The sequence below is a fragment of the Melanerpes formicivorus genome, unplaced genomic scaffold, assembly GCF_026170545.1.
Source record: "Melanerpes formicivorus ecotype bairdi unplaced genomic scaffold, bMelFor1.0.p_v2 SCAF_3, whole genome shotgun sequence".
In the NCBI taxonomy this organism is placed as follows: Eukaryota; Metazoa; Chordata; class Aves; order Piciformes; family Picidae; genus Melanerpes; species Melanerpes formicivorus.
Window position 1 is genome coordinate 19,964,343 of NW_027142355.1, and position 13,896 is coordinate 19,978,238.

Genomic DNA, 13,896 nt, shown 5'->3' on the forward strand with positions numbered 1-13,896 from the left:
CATGGCGGTACTGGGTTAATGGTTGGAATCGATCTTAAAGGTCTTTTCCTGCCCAAATGATTCTGTGTGTCTGGTTGCTGGCCCCAAGGCGCATGTGAGCCCAGCCACCCCAGGGTGCAGCAGCCACAGAGGAAGGAGGGGGCCCTCGCTGCTGCTCCCAGTGTGGGTGGGCCTCCACCACCAGCCAGTTCACTCTGGAAGGCTTAACAACACCCCAAGGCCAATCAGAACTGTTTCATTGGCTCCGGGATGCCCTCAGGTGAAACTACACCAGAGAATAGTGCAGGGCTTAATTGCAGGGTGCTTGCAAGTACCCTGCACCTTCCCCTAGTGCAGGTATTAAATCACCCAGGAGATGCGGGAGGCTTGCACTCCTGTCCTCTCTGCACCTGAGACGCTGTGTTGGGATTTAAGTGTGATGCCTGGTTTCTGCTTTCTCTAGGCGTAGAGGACTGAGCTAGCTGGTAGGGACTGAGTAGTGTATATATCCTGGAAGTGAAAACTACCATCTTTGCTAGCTTGTGTTCTTGTCACCAGGCATACAGCATTTGTGACACAGGCAACAACGCAAAGCAGTCTCTTATTTTGCTTATGTACTTGGGTTTGTCCAGTAATTTCTGCCCTGTGGCTTGTGAAGTCCAATAGGTCCAGAAAAAGATTTGAAGAATCACTAAGAATGACCAGTTCTTGCTATGCTTAAATTCTTCAGGGATACACCTTCACTAGAAACAAAGGCCACCAAACTGTGAAGGGTGAAAGTCACCATAACTTTAGCTCCTCTCTTTTGCTCAGGAACAGCCTGACTGATAGCAGCACCTCTGGCTCCTCTAGCCGTGTACTATGGCAGGTGGCAGCTCTTGCATCCTTCACCTTTAGGTCCTCCTAGACCTGTGATAAGTTCCAATAGCTAGTAGCTATTTTAGAGGGTTATAACCACAACTGGCTTTTCACCTACATTAGATGATCTGAGCTACACACATTTTCTTGCAGAAAATGGCCTGTTGGTTGAAGGGTGTTGTTTAAAGTCAGGCTGGAGCGGTATGGATTTAAAAATCCTGCCCTGCTTTACCTTAGGCCTGAATGCAATTGCTTTGCAATGAGGAAGAAGGAACAGTCCTCCTATGCTTTTTTTGTAGTTCTTCTAAAATAAAATTATTTCACATCTAATGGTGAAAGGATCTAAAAAGGTCTCAGTAGAGATGTCCAGGGGGACGTGCCCACACTTGAGTAAAAGTATAAATCAGGAGGCTGCAGGAATACTCTGCAGTGGGCTTTATGACAAATCCAGATGCTTGTGTCTGAGTCCCAGCTGTCCTTCTCAATTAACTGTAGTGTAGATGTAACCCCAGACCTTGCTTCATTTCCTACTCTGGTTTGACATTATATCTCAATTAGAGACAGTACAAACTGAAGGAGGAAAGCCAATTCACACACAGTGTTCACAAGAATGATGCAATTATTGCGAGGTATCACCTAAAGATCTTCCAGTTTGTAAAAATGAAAACAAACCAACAAGCTGGCAAGGAGGATATGAGGGACAAGGAAAGCAGATGAACTATTTATCCTGGTAAAACAACTTTGGACAGGTTTGACATCAATGTTGTGCCTCTAAAAGGTGTCTAAAAGTTCACTAATGATGACAGACCATTCCATGATTGATTTGTTGCCCTTTTCAAGTACTCCTGGTTCTGTGCTCTCTTGCCTCCAAATCAAAACATCCTTTAATGTAAATCCCCTCTGTGATCCAGACAGTTGTCTTGTCCTGTGGAAGAAAAGTGGCAATCTACAAAGCACAACAATCCCCAAGAGTTACTGTCTGTATGCAGATAGTTATGGATGTTGGCTCTGGTTTTCTAAGGGCATTCACTAGTATCTCCCTCAAGAAAGTAAGGGGGGGAAAATTTGGTGTCATCCATGTCCTCAAGATTTCTCTTTTTGAAGAGATTAGAAAATCTTCTGATGTATAAGAAATGGTGGTACTTTTTCTTTCACTGGCAGCTCACGAGGAGATCCACACCAGCTTGGTCTCTGATTTCCAGAAGGCTGTTTGACTCTGGGATTAGGGCAACATTTTCTGAGGGACATGAATTATTGAGATGGTTGTGTCATGTCTGAGCTGGACTCTGTTTAAAGCTTCTCTGTTCTTCAGAACATATTCCTGAGGGTATATCTATGACTGCTTCATTAGGGATGTTTTGTCCATTGACTGCATCCATTCACACAGGCTACTTGGTTGTAGAGTGGATAACTGGAACACTGCTTGCCAGTCGAACTCCTGGCACACAGGAAAGCTCACACTGTGAGCTCTGCTTCTAGCACAATGGAAACTGTGCCTGTACACCTCAAGAGGATTTCTCCAACTCTCCATTGCTCTGAGGAATCCATAGATTGTGGAAGCTGCTTAGCAGCGTGTTAGGAAAGCAGACATTTCCTTCCCTGTGCCAATCCCTCATCTGTGCAATGATCCTTTTGATGACATCAGTGTATAAGATATTTTTAACATGTGAAGTGGGTACTTATCAAAGCCATATTTCAAACTATTAATTTATCATATATATGCAATACTCATTAGAGTCAATTAGATCACCACTATAAATCCTTAGCACAGCTACTTGTTTTCTACTGCTCCTGTTTTGCTTTTAAAGGCAGTAATGCAGGCTTGGTACCACAAGGACTGTGTATTTCTGTCTCATATGTGATTAATAAATGTTATATTTGCTGTCAGGGATGTAGCCAGGCTGTTAAGATGTCTCAAAACCACTTGCAGAGCTCACTGAACTGAGCTTGTGTCTGGAAGCAATAGTGTTACTCATGTTTTTTCTAGATCCAGGATTCCACAGACCTCTGGAACAACCCCACAGAGTTAACCACAAAACTACTTTGAAGTAATTCGCTTTGCAAGATTCTGTAGGAAATCAAGACTGAAAAGGGAAATGCAGAAGTTACTCAAAATCTTGTAAGTCATAGAAATACAAGCTTAAAACAAGAGGTGTTTCATTCCAATTTCTTGATGATTAAGTGATCGCTCAGCTTTATCTGCTGCAAGCCAACTGTCAACTTAGAGGAAGATTATGGAAGGCAGCTCAGAAATACATCATTTCAGTTGAACAACCCAGATGTCATCCGTTTGCTGAAGTGGTAAAGCTGGTCAGAATTATTTCAGTTGTGCCCCATTGTTGCATTCAGTTTATATCTTGCTGTTTTAAGGTTGTATTCAGTACCTTAGGAATATCCAGTTTTATTTTTCTGCTTGATATTAAAATAGGGGAAAACCCCAGTGTTTGCTTTCACTTGCACACAGGAGGCAGAACTGATGCCTTAGAGCTGACCGAGACTACAGAAGAATGCATTTCAAGGAAGGCAAGGCACAGATCACTCTTGGAAACCATTTTCAGATAGGTGTATGGTTCCTTTTGTTAATCTTCAAAATACAGTAACAAAACAGACATTTGATAAAATGTCCTTTATACCATGACTAAATACATCCACTCTGGCAAAGGGAGTTCCACATCCATTCTCACTCTTTATTTACTGAAGTTCTTAACATTTTGGAAGGGATAAACCCACCTAGTTCCCCATTCTTTGCCCTCACTTTTACTTTGTTTACAGGAATCTCCAGCTTGTCACATAGATGCATAGAATCATTTATGTTGGAAGGGACCTTTAAAGGTCATCTAGTCCAGCCCCCTTGCAGAAAGCAGGAACATTTTCAACTAGATCAGGTTGCTCAGAGCCCTATCTACCCTGACCTTGGATGCTTCCAGGGATGTGGCATCTACCACCTCTCTGGGCAACCCGTACCAATATTTCATCATGCTCATTGTAAAACACTTCTTCCTTATATGTAGTCTATTTCTACCCTCTTTTAATTTAAAAACATCACCCCTTGTCCTATTACAACAAAGACAGAGCCTGTTAAATGCAAGATATGACCTGCAGGATGTTCTTCTAAAGAGATTGTTCCCGTCTTTCTTATAGACCCTCTTTAAGTATTGAAAGGCCATAATAAGATCTCCCCAGAACTTTGTCTTTTCCAGGCTCAACAACCCCCACACTCCTAGCTTTTCTTCATAGGAGGGATGTTCCAGCCCACTGACCAATCTTGTAGCCCTTCGAGGGACCTGTATTCTGCAGGTCACCTCTGCATGCATGACTATTTGCTCTAAGCAGGCCTGGTAGCACTTCTGCTAAGGTTTGCAAATTGCACTTCCCTACAATTCTTGCATTGAGGATGTGTCCATCCTCTTAATTTAGTGAATTTAAGCCACTCACATAGACTAAGCCTGATATTTCTTATTTACCTTTCAGAATTGCATGAACAGTAGCACACAATCTCCAAGAGGTCAGAGACAGAAACACTCAACGAGAGGGCAAAAAACTTAGCTGGTAATTCCTCACCACAGTAAAAGCCATTGGCAAAGACAAGGAAAGCTCACAAGTGAGGCAATGACAAAAAAAAAGGTCCTACCATTTCTAACAAACAGAAGTCTCCAAAAGGGTAGGACATCCATGCATCATTAGGGGTAAACAAAGCAGGTAACATTCTAATTTGGTTAGGTTTGCTTTTTAAAGTATCAGTTGATTAGTTCTCATGGTAAATCACAGTATCACAGTATCACTAAGGTTGGAAGAGACTTCAAAGATCATGGAGTCCAACCTGTCACCACAGACCTCATGACTAGACCATGGCACCAAGTGCCACGTCCAATCCCCTCTTGAACACTTCCAGGGACAGTGACTCCACCACCTCCCCTACTGTTCATGTCTATGTCTACCAGGACAGATCTCTGTACTGCACCATTAAAATACTTTAGAAAAGAAGTGACATGCATATGGATGCTAGTGGTTAGTAAGACTACTGTGGCTTTTAGAAACATGCTTGAAATAACTGTTTGAATTATAATTATCTTCTAGTTTTGATAAAGGAATATTTAGGTGAATTCTTTAGGTTGTCTGAAAGATGGATGGATGGATCTGTAAAATTGAGGTGACATAAAAAAACCTTTACATTTCAAAACAGCTAATTATTGCCAAATTGGCTGGTATGGGAAATATCTGAGGAAGATTTTGTTGTTTCAGGAAACAGTATTGGTAACTCAGCTTATGGCACTGTGTCATCAGAGCCCCTAATAAATCAGTCCCAAGATGTCCCTAAGGAGACATCTTGGATAGCAATGACCATTTGTGACTGCTAATTCAAAACACCTTGCAGAAAAATGATCATGCTGCTTTTTGTTGTTGTTGATATTTCTGTGGATGTTCTTTCTAGCACTCCAGCAGTAAGGGCAAATGGTGTTAAGTGGAGAAAATACTTGCTCTCAGCATCAGTCTGCACTACAGATATCTAAGTAGCAAACTCTTTCCAGGAAAATTCAGTTACAAGACTAATGCCTGCAAATGCAGACTGGTTTGTCAAATTCCATGCACTAAGTTGTAGGTCCACACAATTGTCTCTATCCTCAGCCTTCCCTATGGTAAGGTCTATACTTCACAACCCTCATTTTTGAGACATTTCTGCTACTTCCGAATTATACTTGAATAAACATAACAAAGACATCCCCAAAACACCAAAGAGATGTCACAGGATTATAGAAAAACTCATGAAAACATCTATTTTTCTTCTGGTTCTATGTGTATAGAAGATAAATGGTTGAGTATGAAGTATTGTACATTTGAGTTCATTAGTTTTTGTTCAACTTGAGCAAGAAATCTCTTTAAGTTGTTACTGAATGATCTGTGTTGTCACTTTAATCCCTGCAGTATGAGTCCATGTCAGAGAAAATACCAATTCAGGTGCATTGGCTGCCTCAGCAGAGAGGTCAGGGATTGAATGGGTGATGGGAGTCCTCAATATCTACACATCTCTAAAGGGAAATCCAGAGGGGGGCACATTAATGAAAAAGCTGCTGTATATATCTTATTGTTGAATAAAAGCATCGCTTTTCAGATGTTGTCAGTCTGCAGCCTGACACAGATATTAAATTCACATAATCTCTCTTTTAAAAGTGCATGAGTGAGTAGATTCTGAACTACATTGTACCTTGCAGTGAAATTTCATTTTTGAGAACTCCAAAGCAGGCAGGTGGTTATGAACATGTCTTAAGCTATTTCTCCAGCCTGAAATTTAAGTACTGTTTTGAAAACATTCAGGAAAGTAGAACATCTTAGTAGAAGCTGCAGTAACTTTTCATGAATTTATTTTAGCTTGCATCAGTATTCTGAGCTACATGGATTATAATTTAGTAGAGAGAGTCTCATTGGGAGAGGGGATTGAAGGCGTTGAGGCAGCAGCCCTGTGAGTTGACAGGGATGCTAATACAGCCACGGCAGAAGTTTAGAGAGCAGATCAGAGCAGCTGGGTGGGCTGATAGAGAGGATCAGGGCAGCCCAGAGGAGCAGTAAGAGGATCCAAATAAGTGGATTAGTAGCATACCAAAGCACACATTACTTTTAGTTTTCAAACTCCCATTGATTTTAGTGCAAGTGCATTTACTAATGTGTGGCAGGAGAAACGGAAGCGGATCAAGGCAGAATCATGACACAGAGAGCTCCCTCTGGCAGGCTGGAAATGGCATGAAGGCTGGGCTGGGGAGGCACAACATCATGTCCCCACATCAGTCTCAGTCAGGACTTAGAGGAGAATTGCTGTTGTCTGGGCTTCTTCATCCCACAGCTTCAAGGAGCTGTCTAACACTGCTATTGTTCCTGCAGCTGATTCTGCATTCTTTTTCTGTCCATAGCTCCAGTGACTGACTCTTTCCATGACTGCACTCTTAGATCTCTGCCTTCAGCTGCTCTGACTGGAGCAAACTGACACCAAAATGTAGGTATTGCAAAGCATGAGCTTTGAACTTTTCCTAGCAGGGGAGTCACTGGGCTGCTGGACCCTGAGCTGAGCCTGCCAGTTTGAGCGAGACTGCTTATCCTAGCTGTGCTCAGGCTGACAAGATTAACAGCAACTCCTGAGTTACCCACAGCTGAAACGTGCCCTTTCCTACAATTCCAGCCTAGTCTTACACGTCATCTCTTTAGATAGAGGTGGTAGCAATGCAAAGATACATCCAGTCTAAGATTTCTAAGCACCATTACTCTTTATATAGCACAAACTCCAAAGTTCTAGGAAAAATACTGAGCCCTACTCACATTGTTCTCAGTTCCCATGAAGTACCTTGGGCTGTTAAGTGGGTGGCAGCTCTTGATTCCTCCATGTTGCAGAGAAGCATAGAACATCCATGTATGTGAGCAGACTTTTTACTCTTCTACATTAGCTTTCTTAAAAATATTGTTGAAACTTTTTCTTCTTTATCCTCCAACCATGTCTGTTGCTTAAACACTTAAGTGTCCCCATCAGCTCCTCCCAGAATTCAAATCCAGAAACTGGTTTGTACTAGGGAAGAGTTAATACCTTAATATCCAATTATCCTAGAAGTATTTGACCAGAGTGGATGATCACCAAACTTTGACTCTTAGACTACGTTGCCCTTCCTTGCAGGCTTAGTCCAAGTTTCACATAGAATGACAGAGGGGAGAAAAATCCCAGCCTTACAGTCAAAATGGGGTTTGAATCCTGATACAGAAAAGTACAGAGGGTTCATAACCACACACACAAAGAACACTTTGTACAGAGATTCGGTTATATTCTTCATTGTTGAAACAGTTCTGTAATGTTTTGGTCTCCCTAAGCTGGTAAAGGGATGAAAACATTGTTCCATCCTGTAGTTTTGTGTTTTAAATTTATGAGAAAGATTAACAACCAGCAAATTGGACAAGAAGCTATTTCTAAATAGTGTCCCAAAAGAAAAAGAGAGATGCAGACAGAGACATAGTAAGATGTCAAGCACTGTAACTGAAATGGTACAGGAAAAACTTAAAAGGGATCAGAAAACAAGTTAAACTGCACTACTATGCTTCAGAGTTCTTCAGGGCATCCAGAAAACAGATAAGCTGGAGAGAGACTTTTCATAAGACTGTCTAGCAATAGGACAAGGGAGAATGGTTTGCAACTGAAAGAGAGTAGGTTTAGGCTGGATCTTAGGAAGAAGTTCTTCAGTATGAGGGTGGTGGGACTCTGGAATAGGTTGCCCAGGGAGGTTGTGGATCAATCCTCCCTGGGGATATTCAAGGCCAGGTTGGATGAGGCCTTGAGCATCTGAGTCTATTTGAGAGACTAGGCCATTCTATGATTCTATGACCCAGTCCTTGGATATGCCAACACAAAAGCCCCCTCATAGGGAAGGTTTGTAGTAAGACAGCACAGCATCAGCATCACCTATTATTAAGTTGGTAGCTGAAAAAAAAATCCTGCCTATGTATTTTATGTGACCACAGAAACATCACTGGAAACCTGCAAGGGAAATGCTACCAGAGTTTATGAAATCTTCAATGACATTTATTACACACAACTAACCAAACGAGCTAAACTATTAACTTGTCGCCTATGCAGCTCCTCATCTCCAATTTACCTCTTCACCCTTCTCCTGCTCCCTAACATCACACTGAACTTATTCAGGCTCTAAGTAGTTAATATGACAGTGGGCAGCCTCTTCCTACTTCACCTGACCTCATGTGGATTCCTTGACATTAGACCTAAAGCCTCTGATCAAATCATTGATTTTGTGAGGCATTTTCCAGTATTTATCCATCTGAAAAGCTGAAGGAGCTTTTAGCACACCCATCTAATTCTCTCCTGCTCTAAGACTCTTCAGTCTTCTCTGTCCCACACCATTATATTTCCTGAATAGTAATCAAAACACTGCAATTAACTGGACAGACCTGTGAGCCTGGAAGCAAAGAAAAAGTCTGGGGCATCCTAATGTGAAGAGCACTGCTGCTCTTAATACTGAAGCATTACTAGATTAATGATATTTAATTGGTTAGCTCATGATCTTCCATCTGAAATGAAAATTTAAAAAGCAGTTTATACACCAGAAAATTGTTTGGAAAATTAACATCAGTTAGAATGGGGATGGGATATTCTGAAAGTAACTTGCAGCATAATGAAATGGTAAGTAGGAAATAGTCAGGGATAATCATACTGACTTGGGATATGTCAGAAGATAAAGTCTTCATTTAGTTGGCTAATTTCATGGTGTTTTGAAAAACACATTACTCAATTAATGGGCTGATTGGGAAAATACTTTGTGACTATTCATGAATGTATACAAAATACTCTGAATTTTCTGTCTTTTTACCAGAAAAAAAGGAACTATGGATTCTTAATGTGTAACAAGGATCCGATACTGAGACATTAAGTGAAACAGAAGATGAAATTAAAAGCAGACTGCCCCTCAAAGCCAGTGTACTTCATCCCAAGTGACTTGGCTGCCACAGTGATACAGCCAGCAACTATCTAGGGTGACACAAGGCAGCCATTCTGAGGGAATAAAGAGGACTTTCATCTCCGGGTCACTCCAGCTAGAATAATGCAATGGTGGCCCGTGACAAATCAGCAGATGGTCCAAGTCCAGTTGTAGAAGAACCACCCCAAAATACTCCACAACAAGTTCACAATTTATGCTACCCAGGAGCCTTTGCATTCTTGATGTGTTTTTTTTATCAAGTCATGGCTGAGAAACATCAACAGTAAAGAATGGAATGCTTGGTTTTCAGCTACAGGATCCCCCTACATGTTGTATGGATAACTAGAAGACTTTGACCTAAAGTCACCTTGTCCTAATTTCTAATTCACTTTTATGCAGATGAGATGACAGGATTGGGGCCTAGGTACCTAAGATGGCTAAAGCTTTTATATGTTAAAATTGCAAGATTTGCTCATCTGGGTAACAATAATTAGGTTTGCTTGCACGATCAGGTTTATTCTGCACATAGAAAAGAATGAATCTCTGTAATTCACAAGTAGCAAAATGAGAAATGTTAATGAAAAAGGGGATGTGCTAACTCTCAGAAAACATTACTTGAAACTACAGTGCCCAGACTGAAATGTCATTTAAAATCATGAGTGTCCCTTTATGAGAAAAAAATCCAACAAAGAGAAGAACTAGAAAGGAGAAATAGAGCAGCTGATGAAGCATCGCTTTTTCATAAATTATATCCCAAAATATTTCACAAAATTGGGTAATGGAAGAAAACAGAAAAGACCTTTTCATTTTGGTAGCACATTCCTTTGGCAAATGCAGGATAAAGCCCATCATGTGAGTTGAGCAGTAAATGAACGCCTTATGCTTTATAAAAATTCTCCTATTGTCCCAGGAAGGATGAGAGTCAAACAACAGTTTCAGCAGACTCGTTCCAGCAGTGCTCCAAGTCTGGTAAATAAAGTTAGCAGGCAGGAATCTGCAGACTGCTTGGGGAGAAAATTAAAATACAACCTACTCTTTTTATACACAAAATTTAGGTACACTGCTAGTGCCTATCAGATCTAGCCGTGCTGTGCTATACCAGAGTTTAATACGACTCAGAAAATTTAGCAAAGAGCCTATGACATCCATCTACCTCTGCTGCTTCAGCACCCTCCCAAAAATATATAATGCAGGATTTTAAATAGTACGTTAGCCCAGTTTCCTTTCACAAAGTCTTACCGCAAAGTTTAGGAAAATTCCAAAAGTAGCATATTGATTGCCTCTGGGATTTTCCACTTAGCAATTTAATAGAAAATTACACCCTTACCCAATCTGTGAGGTTTCCATCACCTCCCTCATGAATTTAATTTTCCAGACTCTAATAAATTTCACTATTAGGCATATTTTCTGATAATGCTTTGCCATTAAGCCTATTTTCCAATTCAGAACCAGGTACACTCTGCGTGGCGTTTGGACAGCGCCTCGCACAAGAGAATTCAGCTCCAACTGTGCCTGTGCACAGAGTTACAATACAAAATCACTGTTGTTAACACTCAATTTACTTTCCCCTTACTAATTTTATGTCATTATTCCAAGCGATCGGGTCAGTCAATATTACTGGAGCCAATGGGATTCTCCTTCAGAGACCAAGGGAAGATCTGCATTTGCATCTGTTGGAGTAGGCGTATGCGAGTATCACATACTCTTTTCCTTGTCACAACACAGCCTGACTACACGTACAACACAAGATGATGATCTGGAGCTGTGTTTTCAGTTATCGGCAGTCATAACTGTAAAAGCCTGGGTCCCTCCTCTACAGGCAACAGGCAAAAGCACTCTTTACTGTAAAAACAAAAATGTTACACTGGAAAGAATTCAGTGAACTGAAGTATGGCTGAAGGTGTGAAGTGGTGCAGAGATAAAGGCACCTGTTGCAGCTGTGGGCCATCCCGGTGGCTCCGGTGACCTCCGACTATCGGAAGGTTGCCAGACACACTCCTCAGGAGGACTGGGACACTCCTGCTACGGTGATCCACGTTTAACTAACACATGAGAAGCCTGGCATCCCTTGGCTCTGCCGGTTCGGCATGCTCCTCCGGGCTTTGGTCCACGATGCACGTGGGGATGTTGTTGATATAATTTCTGGGAAAGAGGTAGTGAGGAGCGTTAGAGTCAGCGATACCCAGTTTCTGGGGTTTTCCTAGTTACCAGACACCACGGCCCCACCATGGCCAAGTTCAACCTCATCCCCACTGGACCATGGCGTGGGAACGTCTCCGGTCCCACTAAACACTACGAGTTCCCCCACTCTGCTCCTCAGGGAACGCATCGCCGCCAAACGGAGCGGCCCCGGGCGCCCGGCGGTGGTGGCGCAAGGCCGCACCGAGAGGCCGTCGCTTCCTCACGGCCGGGCACCCCCCTGCACGGCGGGGAGGCGCGGGGCCGCAGCGCCGTGCCGGGGGTGGGAAGCGGAACGTGTGGCGGCGGCAGCGGCGGGGCACGGCAGGGGGAGCACGCCAGTGCCCGTGATGGGGGTGCGTGAGCGGGGGGGCGGAGGCGGTGGAAGGGGGGACACAAAATGGCGCTGCCCTCTCAGCCCCTCTTCCTTCAGCCCCCCTCTTCGCCGCGCCCGCGGCGGGGCCCGGCGAACGCTGGCCGCTTTCCCCGGCGTGTCGTGTGGCGACGGGCCGGCCTCAGGGTGGCGGCTTACGGCCGGGGCTGGCGGAACCGCCGCGGGGCGCGCCAGGCTGCGCGCCGCCTTCCCCCAGCAGGTGGCACCGGGGTCCCGGAGCCGGCGGCGAGCCATTGCGGGCCGCCCTTCGCCGCCGGGCCGCGGCCGCGCAGCCGGCGGGGGGGAAGGCGGCGGCGGCGCTGCCCGGCATCGCCCCCGCGGGGCTTCCCCCGCCGCACCCCGCTTTCCCTCAAAGTTTGGGGCGAGAGGTACGGGGAGAGCGGAGGTGAAGACCGGAGCCAACTTGTCCCGAATCCCTTTATTCACCGCCGGAGCCGCCGTCTCCCAACCCCCGCGTGTTTTGCTGATTAAAGAGACGGACCTTGGTCCTGCCACCACCGCTACCACCGCCGGGTGGCTGCCCAGCCGCCCCGCTCCTTCCTGCCCGCACCATGGAGTTCACCCAGAGGAAGAGAAGCAGGAAATCCCAAAGCTTTAAACTGATCAACGAAGGTAAGGCGGCGGCGACCGGGGGCGGCGGGGGCGGCCCGGGCTTTGTTCGCTCGCCGGGGGCAGCCCGGACTTTTGCACCGGGGGGAGCGGGGCGTTACGAAACGCCAGTGCTCCCGCTCCCCTGTATCGCCTCTCCCTCCCTGTATCTGTTATTTAACTCCGCAATCCTGTGGTTAAACTCCCCAGAACCATTGCATCTCTCTTATTTTTATTTTTTAAAATTATTATTTCTTTTAACTACCCCTTTCTTCTTCTTCTTTTTTCTTTCCTTTTTTTTTTTTTTTTCCCCCCACATTATTTTTTGTATATGTGGTTTTTGCTGTGGCAAAAACAATCCCCCCTCCAAATCCACCCCAGAAAGGTGGACTTGTTTTTTTTCTTTTCCCAGGCAGATCTTGCACAAAATAAAGTTGGATCATGTTTTGTGGTAAATTCTGCTTAGGGGGGGAGAAAAGGTAAAATTGGGAAGCGAGCAAAAAATAATGACACTTGAGCAGCAACGGACCTTCTTAGTATTCAACTCCTGTGGATTTATTGTGTTTTGGGTGGGTTTTTTCCTCCCCTTGGCTGCGTATTTCAAAGAAAAGCCGAACAGAGGTTGCTTTATTAAAAATCCACGCAGCTAATTAATTGTACGCGGGTAGGAGAGAGCCGCTGGCGTGTAACTTGTTCGCTCGAGGTTTGTTTGCTTTGGGAAAAGAGGATATTTTAAAAGAGATCACGGGGGAAAGTATTTGAATTCATGTCGAGGAAGCAGCATAGCTCTGTGTTTCAGTCTTGGTGGTGGTGTGTGGTTTTTTTTTTCCTTAATAATAAATAATAAAGAGATCCAGGCATTGGTAGGCATTTTAACAGGTGGACTTCCCAGCCCTAGGGATTTATTTTGGTTGAGGCTTTATCCCTTCTCCAGCAGATGAGGTAGTTGGGTTTTGGTGTGTTGTTTGGTTTGTTTTTTTTCCTGATGGATTTGACTTGAGATCTTTTTTCCTTTTGTGTTTGTAAGTATTGGACGGGCATTTCTCCATGAAATGCTGTGTGTGTCCTGCATGCCAAGTTCAAGGCAGGTGACTGCTTGGATGTAATGTCACACTTGGGGAAAGGGGACACACACATACACATATGAGTGTCAGTCTGAGGAGTGATATCTTCACAGGCACTCAGCAAAATCACAATCAATGGGAAGAATTATAAAGATGGAAATAAACTTATTTTGTAGAAATCCTAAGTAACTGCTGTATCGTTGTGAGGGGATCTGAAGCATCACATATACTCCCTGTTAAAAACTGGAGAGGCAGTGACCCATCAGACTTGTCTGAAGTGTACTGGGGACCTGTATGCATTAGTGAACCTGTCGAGGGTTTCAGTTCTACAGAGAATAGGTTTGGGTTTTGGGATTTTGATACTGAACATGCT

At 43.9% G+C, this 13,896-nt stretch overlaps 1 protein-coding gene across 2 annotated transcripts in view; it reads left to right on the forward strand.

Annotated features, from left to right (window-relative positions):
• Positions 1 to 12,091: 12,091 nt before the first annotated feature.
• Positions 12,092 to 13,896, forward strand: part of BEND7 (BEN domain containing 7) — a 52,630-nt gene continuing 50,825 nt past the window's right edge. For both annotated transcript variants that reach the window (XM_068168136.1, XM_068168143.1), the window contains exon 1: positions 12,092 to 12,483. In XM_068168136.1, the coding sequence (XP_068024237.1) occupies positions 12,423 to 12,483 (61 nt within the window). In that variant the 5' untranslated portion in view covers positions 12,092 to 12,422. The remainder of the gene's footprint in view (positions 12,484 to 13,896) is intronic.